Below are 8,423 nucleotides of genomic sequence, written 5' to 3'. Positions count from 1 at the left end.
TTCCCTACATGTTTTTTAATCTTTCATAATCCTTATAAACTAAAAAAGAAATATTTCCACTGTTTTTTGAGAAACAAAGTCATAGGCCAGCAGCTCAAAAATCCAGTATAAATGGTTTGTTTTATTCATATTGAAATGAGTTTTCCCCTATCACCAATGCAATTCAATCTGCAAAGTTACCTTCCCAGCTATAATTTATTAATTGTTGACAAAACATACTGATTTTGGAAGACTGACTTCAACATGCAATATCAATTGAAACCACTTTTCATAGTTGCAGACACCACCTCAGCCACTATTTGACTGTAAAAGAAATTGCTTAACTCATGTCCAGAAAATTTCTTCACAAATGAAGGAGCCATGTATTTTCACAGAAAGAAGTGATCATCGTCTTACGTTCTGTGGTCTTCAGGGGCTGTAAGCACATTCCCTGTTCAGATACCCACATGGTACTTCCTCGTTTTTAAAATGGTAGGTTTGCTGGCTGGGAAGGTACCCGGAGCAGTTCCCGTGGGAGCAGCCTGGCTGTCCTCCCTGGGGTGGCCTTCGCAGCCTTGGGACTCACCAACAGGAGCCACGCAGCAGCACGAGTCAAGCAGGGTCCTAGCAGCAACAGCCCACCTGCTCCTGCAAAGCCTCTCTCCCCCTCCCTTTGCTGTCACTTTTTTTGTGCAATTTCTGTCCTCTCAGCAGATCTCCCAGCTTTCCCTTCCCAGTCCCATCAGAGTCAAAAGCCGCGCTGCTCCAGCCCAGCCTGCTGCCCAAGTACTCCCCAGAGAGGCGTTCAGTGGGACTTTGCCGTTTCCTCCCAGCTATCTCCTTTCCCTCGGTTATCCTGCCCTCACAGCCTGCACAGCTCTGGCTGCCCACCCCACCCTCCACCTAGCAGGGGCTGCTCCTGGGCGGGGAGCTCGGCAGCCACATAAGCTTTATCCACGCAGCAGAGGAGCCTTGCTCCTGCTTTCGGCTGCCTCCCCTTCGCCTTGCTTACTCCTCTTCCCTGCTCTGGTTCGAAGGATCCCAATGCAGGTGGTGCTGAGGGACAGGCAGATCATACAGGGGCTTGTTTGCAGAGAGCCCTATTATAACAGGCCAAGCCATGGCTTTTTCCCCAGGGAAGCCTGTGGAATTCAGGATTAGGTCCTGGCAAGCACTTGGGCACCCGCAGTGGGAATCAGGAAGCCACAAACACAATGCTGAACCCTCGTGGATCTGGCCAGCTCCCCCCACCCTGCTGCTGTCTATCCACCCACTCCCTTCCTGCATTTCCTAGGCAGAACACCTCGTACTTGTCATTACTGGATTCCACCTAAATGATTTCAGACTCCATCCAATCTATCAGGATCATTTTGAACACTATTCCCCAAAGGGCCTGCAATCCTCCCTGCTTGGCACCACGCACACTTCTTTCCAAGTGAACTCTCTATTCCAGGGGGTACTTCCAAGAAAATTTCCCTGGGACTGAACAGCAGTCACAGGCTTAGAGCGTAAGTTTGCCCATGAGACTATCATGAGGGACTGCTTAAACCCTTGTTCAGGATACATTTATTCCTTCCCCTTTAACCACTCTGCTGCTTAGCCAGAATGAGATTAGACTGACATGGCAGTCTGTTCCCTGTAAGCTTATACAGATGGTGTGTATCACACTATGATCTAGACATTTGTAAAATCGACAGTTCAGTGCACTGCAATTTCATCTAGCGCACTGAAGGTGAGTTGCCTGGTTGGCAATTCCGGAGGTCTGTCTCCTTTGGCCCTCTTCCAGCCTTCTGGAAGTCTCCTGGCCTCCAGGTGCTCCTGAAAATATCACCCACAGGGCAGAAATCACAATGGCTCATCCTTTAAATGCTCTTCAGTACATTTTGTCAGGCCTGGTGAACTTGAACACATCCATTTATGTAAACATTCCCTGTTCTTTCCCTTTTCTTGCCTGCAGTCCTCATGAAAACTGCTGGCAGTAGGCATCTGAAAACAATTATCCTTTTTTTCAGTAAGATCAAAGAAAATAAGACAATGATTATTTCAACTTTTTCTGTGCTTTCTACTTTTCAGGTTATTTTGTAATCGATTTCTGTATGTTTTTCCATCTTAATCCTAATGTATTAACAGAAACCTCCCCTGTGGACTTACTTGTCCTTACTGAACGAAATCCTTTTTGCACTTGATCCTCTACAGTTCTATCCCAGCCTGCTTGCAGTATTATTGTTATTCCTGTAGCTTTATTTTTGACTGATCATTAAAAAGCTCCTGATGCACCCATCTGTACCATCTTGCATTTAATGCTAGAGCTTTCTGTGGTGACTAGTACATCAGGGATCCTTTAATTCTCAGTATAAAAGCATGCAAGTAAGTGATGATGGAGTAACTATGTGTGAACTAATAGCCTGGCATCTGCTCTACGACAACTGCTCCCATACCTGCTCTGACCCTGCAGTGAGCCTACAGCAGCTCACACTTCCCTCATGACAGAGTAAGTTTCTTTGCATTTGTCATGAGCAGTTACATGCACACTGCCAGTTACCATAGGAGCTGCATCCTTAGCCACACTGCATGTTAACTCCTTCACTTACAGCAATAATCACCCACTTGTTCTTCACAAATGATCTGACCTAACAGCTCCCTACCTTCACTGATGTTTCCTGCTTCTTTTGGCTCCACCATCCATTTCTGCAGTCACTATATGCTCCCTTTTCTCAGAGCAGTCAGCTCTAGGTTTACAACCATTTTCATTCCACACACATTCTACCATTAGGTTTTCAGTAAGCATCTGCTCATCAAATTTTGAATTTCTAGGCTACTGTCTCTCTCAACCAACACAAGGCTGTTCCATGAGGATGCCGGCTGTCCCAAAAACTGTAGAAAGCGTTTGGCTGTATTACTTTTGCAACAGCTACCCAGATAACTGTGTTACCGCCAGACCCTGACTTCAGATGCACCTAACAGCAGAAAAACAACACTAACAATCCAGGGGAAAAAAACACCCACAAGTGTTTTGGCACTAGGGCACTCAGTCCAGGTCTCCTGAAAATTTATTAACATGCAGAACAAGAAAAATCACATTCTCCCATTCTCTACCCCTTCAGGCTCAAGTGCTCAGTCAATCTCCTGAAAGTCACCTGCAGATCAACTATAAATGCTGATGCTTTTTTTATTTCCATACAGAATATAAGTACTGAACCACAGAAGTTTTGGCTCACGAGTAAGAAGTTGCCAGGCCAGGTCAGAAGGGATGCCAAGAGATGCCCAGTCATTCCGGGACAGGTAATAATTTGTGATCAAGAAGTATATTTTTTTTTTCATCAAAAAAGCAAGCAAGCAGTGCTCACTTTAGGAACATTTATTTTCTTTATGCAGCTCCAAATGGAGCCTAGCCCTCCCTGCTCTGCACTACTGTGCTGCCTTCTGAACAGCCCTCTCAGACCACCCTATCTCCCCTCTCCTTTTTTTACACCTGCTGCTCAGTAAAGTGAGTGCCTGGCTTGATATCACCACAGAGACAGGCATCCCAAAGCAGCATATGACATATTACTGAAGGATTTACAGAGCCTCCATGTGGAAATTTCCAAATAGTGGCAATTTTCCAACAGGACTCTCTTGCTCTTAAGTTACACAATATGTCAGCTGATAATAACTTTCCCTTCTGTTGTGGTGGAAGAACGTAACCTCCGCTGAGATCACACAGGCAATAAGTGCCACCTTTTTTCGTTTGTTCTCACTCTCCACACTGCTTCAGAGTCTGTGGTCATCACTCCCCGAGCACCTGTGCTGAAGAGGCCATCTTCAAACAGAGAAACAGCTGGGTATAAACTAATTTTGAACAATTAGGGTCAGAAATTACATGAGTTTTGACTACCAAAAAGGCACAGTAAGGGTAAAAAACAGGCAATAAGTGCCACCTTTTTTCGTTTGTTCTCACTCTCCACACTGCTTCAGAGTCTGTGGTCATCACTCCCCGAGCACCTGTGCTGAAGAGGCCATCTTCAAACAGAGAAACAGCTGGGTATAAACTAATTTTGAACAATTAGGGTCAGAAATTACATGAGTTTTGACTATCAAAAAGGCACAGTAAGGGTAAAACCCCAGCTGAGATGGCAGTGGAGCTGGCCCAGTTTATAAAGAGGATTACACAAAACTGTTACCTGCAAGAGCAGGGATTGGCATGATGGGTCTGCAACCCCTTCTGATTCAGTGTGCCTAAACTGATTTCTTACAAGCAATGCCATCTGCCAAACACAGCTGGCAGAAGGCAAGACCTACAGATATCAGAAACATATGGTAAATTTGTTTATTCAGCTATCCAGAAACAGAATACAGCTTCTGTAGAAGCACAGTCTACAGAAGACACTTCAGAAACAGAACCTGACCAAGGCAGGAGAGGCGGTCTGGAGACGAGTTTGAGGAGAGCATCCCCAAAGTAAAGCGACAGAATGAACGACAGCAACAGAGATGCTGGAGAAGACAGAAAGCCATAGTGCCACAGCAATCTTGGACTATCAGATTTACTGAGTGTGTTGCAGTATTGCTGAGAGGCTTCCAGCAGTGAACAATGCCCTACTGTGCAAGCTACTGCACACACACAGGCAGCTGACAGACAGTCCCTGCCCCAAAGAGCTCAGAATTACAGGAATGACAAGATGCAACAGGCAGATGAAGCAATGGCAGGTGTAACAATCCCTGCCTGCTGCGCTTCCCCCAGATCTTGGACAAGGGTAAAGAGAAACTGTAGGTGAAGAGGCTGTCACCTGAGAAGCATTTTTCTCCATTCACAGAAGAATTTTGAGCAATATTACTACTCACCGCTAGCAAGCATCCGGCAAAAACAGTAAATCCCTTTGCATGAAGCCTTTTTGCCAAGGCATGTCCAAAACCTTTGTCACAGCCTGTTATTAGCACTGCCTTCCCTTCAGCCTGTGTGGGGAAAGACAGTAATATATCATCAGATATTGCAATGCTGCAGGCACCACCAGCACCCAGTAACATAGCACAGGAGCAGCTTGCAGTCCCGCAGCCACGGCCAGCCAGTGTTTAGGAAGTACAGCTGCAAGTCACAGTGGGCATGTACCTGTCTGCAGACTAACCTGACTGCAGTCTAAACCCAGCAATTTCAGTGGAGGTTCTGCTGGGTCAACTAGCATAAACCAGGTTTCAAGATTCCTGTGTAGAAACACAACCAGCTCCCAACTCCTGTGAAACCCTAAATTTATTCAATTACTGGTCTGTAACAAGTTACAGTGCCTTGATACCCAAGGTAGAACAGTAACTCTCATATCAGTGGCCAAAGCAGAACAGAAACACTTCAAAACAAGTTAGTGATCTACCAGCTCATAGGCATTATAAGGGCGAGCAGCACAGAAAACATCCAAATGATAGTATGTCACCTACTTGAACCGTACAGCAGCTCTTTTAACTGCAGAGTGACTCTATTGTCTGTTCCCTGCCTACTCCCACTCTATGCGGTACTTTCCATGCTGTATTTTAAGCATGCAGGAATGTGACTACAGGTTAGGGTTCCCTTCTGAAAGACTGCAGTCTTAACAGGAACAACTTATCAAATCCTACGGTTCTCTCCTACATTATTATTATCTTTTGACTGATAGATAAATTGAGAGAGATTTGATACTCCATCTGGTATGACACAACAGGCTTGTGATAGATCCGAAAACAGAATCCCAAACCCTGAAGAGAAGCCTGTACCAAAACACTGCAGCTTCACCCTCTTTCTTTGATTGAAAGCCATCTCTCTCCTCACCACAGCTGTGAAACAATGAACTCCTAATGCTTAGCCCAACTTGCAGGCATCCAGCTGCAGTGCTGCACCCTGCTCCAAACCGAAACCATATCCGTGATATAGTAATAAAGTTCTAGAGAACGCAGTAAGGAAGTGACATCACTTCCATCTCTGTGGAGATATCTGCAACTAATATTCTCTGTTAACTGTATTAACAGCTGGAATATGAACATTTGTATTTTATACTACTTACATATGAATTGCACCAACTTGTCCAGCCACTTTTACAGACAGAAATGGGGCAATCACCAGTGATCACTGATCTCATTTTGCTGACACATGTGGTAGTGAAGTGGCAATAAGGAATAATTGTAGGGTGATAGTGATCAGAGCATTACTGCACAAACTCAAGATGTGCAGAGAGCAATAAGCAAATGAGCTACACCCTGTCCTGTACCTCATGTTGAAACCATTGCTTTCAAAGGGGAGTCATGATCTAAGGTTGAAATGAGAACTGATGAAAAGTCTATCCTGCATTTTTCATGCAAACAGAGACATTAACACCAACTCCTCAGGTAAAGAGCACTCAGGTACAGGCTAGCTCTACTAAAGCTCTAAAGGTAGCTGTAGCTAGTAAGTGAGAATTAAATGTACTGCATTCAGTCTTAACCTAATTTACAGTGACACAACTCCAAGAAAGATGAAGATCAAGTATGAACTAGATCATAGAATATACCAAGGTTACCTGCCCCTTGAAGAAGAAAAGACTTTACTTTTTTTCTCTACCTCCCCTCCCTGGACCCCTTGCCTCTAAATCCTAAGGACAGAAGGCTTCCCAAAAGAGCAGCAATTGAGCAGGAGAACGAGGAGTTGTGATCACTTCCAGAGCCTAGCAGAAGCAGAGACAATACCCAATTCTCAGCCATCATTAGCTCCTTCATCAGCTGGTCTAATAAGGACAGAGCTCAGCTGCAGGAAATAAAAGCAAATTGCTGGGCTGTGTTCCTGTGTGCATCTAGTTTTAGCTCACTCAGCATCTGGTTTGATTTCTCAGGTTAAAAAAAACCCAAACCGCCAACCACCAATATGTACACAAAAAGGAGGAGGTTTAAAAATCCTCTTGGCTGTTCATAATGGGGAGAAAAGTGAGGCACAACTTACAGTATGAGAAGGTTCCTGTGATTATTTGTTAATTATTTTCCATTACCCTAATTGCTGGTAATAAAACATGTGACTACAGCAGCATGGTTCATAACAAACTGAGGCCCCAGCAGCACTAATGAGTGTGCAAAAACCAAAAGGATGTACTAGATCTCACATCTGCAGCTGCCCCCCTCAGAGATGGACAGAGAGCTCCCAGGGATGACAGCAGGGAGCAACCCCATTCCCAGCCAAAAAGATCCTATCCCCCAAAAACCTCTGAACACAGAAAAGCCCAATCATCCTTATCTTTTAAAAATATGAAGATAAGGCCTAATGGGCCTGGTTCCTGGAGTTTGATAAGGTCAGTCTGCAGCTTACAGTTCAACACAGTGCTGAGACAGGTGGAAAGGACTAGCTGTCACCGCTCTAGCAGGCATCACAGTGACTTTAATCAGCATTTTGAGGAAATTCAGGTGCTTCACTCACTAATGGTCACACAGTGCTCTCGGGAAACACTGCACAGGAGACCACACTCGTGTACGCTGCTGCCAGGACACCCGAGATCTGCTAAGAGTGCAGAGTAACTTCTCGTACTGGAGGTGCTGTTGTGGCATCTGGGCAGGGTAATACTGTCTGTATCCTGGCTGCGTGAGCCACGGTGCTGTAATACATGTTCCACACAGTTCAAACAGCCCCAGCAAGGCAGTCTGATTTTAACCTGCAGCCAACTCGGATGCATACACTAGCTTTTCCTACTGGGGTATGATCACTTTATTAAATAGTACAATTTATTTTACTCATGCAGGTCATCTATCAAAATTACACATAGTTATTGCAAAAAGGCTAAGAAAAGTGAAGCTACTTTTTCAGCCTCAGTCCCTCTGGACAATGCGGAAATGCACCATGCTTGCCCAGACTTTATCTTCTACTGTGTCACTTGTTTTCTGGATCCTGCTTCCTTTTATGCCCTCCCCTGACGATCCGCTTGTTATCGAACAGATTAACTTGAAGATGAGAGCAGTTACACAGTAAACTTTGCTTGTTTACGTTTTCCAGAGTCAGGAAGCTGAGGTTCTCAATCCCATGAAAAGGAACTGAAAATATTCACTAAAGGGAAGGTATTTTCTCAGGTGGGACAGAGATGGGGAACATCAGAGGAGCAGAGCAGACAGAAAAAGAGCAAAGTGGGAGGTTGCAAACAGGCCAAAGCTGTCATCCGGCCGTTTCAGAGTGCCAGGACTGAGCTGGAGGCCCTGGTGCACAAATATGTTCAGTTGCAAGTTCTTCCCGGTACCTGCAGAAAGGTTGGCTGGACCGTAAGCAAGAGCTACATTACCACCGATCCAGTGAAAGAACCCCAAACATTTTGTCTTATTTTTTTAGAACATATGAGAGACAGGTTATGCAATTCTATTCCACTCGCGGAGCTTTTTTCTCCCGTATGCTCACTTCCAAATGTAGAGTACTGGAACAAAATCCACGCGCCCACCCTTTTGTGAGCCTGTGAAGTCAAGCGGGGTTTCGCAGCAGCAGTTAGCCGCACCATGGCCCC

The 8,423-nt window shown here is 45.1% G+C and overlaps 1 protein-coding gene across 1 annotated transcript in view; it reads right to left on the bottom strand.

Annotated features, from left to right (window-relative positions):
- The window catches only part of LOC104620297 (D-beta-hydroxybutyrate dehydrogenase, mitochondrial-like), a gene marked incomplete at its 5' end in the record, with an annotated part of 13,349 nt that extends 8,398 nt beyond the window's left edge, over positions 1 to 4,951 (bottom strand). Inside the window, one exon of the mRNA XM_010286474.1 lies at positions 4,798 to 4,951. Within this exon, the coding sequence (XP_010284776.1) occupies positions 4,798 to 4,951 (154 nt within the window). The remainder of the gene's footprint in view (positions 1 to 4,797) is intronic.
- Positions 4,952 to 8,423: the final 3,472 nt, after the last annotated feature.

Source organism: Phaethon lepturus, unplaced genomic scaffold (assembly GCF_000687285.1).
Source record: "Phaethon lepturus isolate BGI_N335 unplaced genomic scaffold, ASM68728v1 scaffold24434, whole genome shotgun sequence".
NCBI classification, from domain to species: Eukaryota; Metazoa; Chordata; class Aves; order Phaethontiformes; family Phaethontidae; genus Phaethon; species Phaethon lepturus.
Note: the sequence above shows the minus strand (reverse complement) of the source record. Positions and strands in the feature narration are given on the sequence as shown.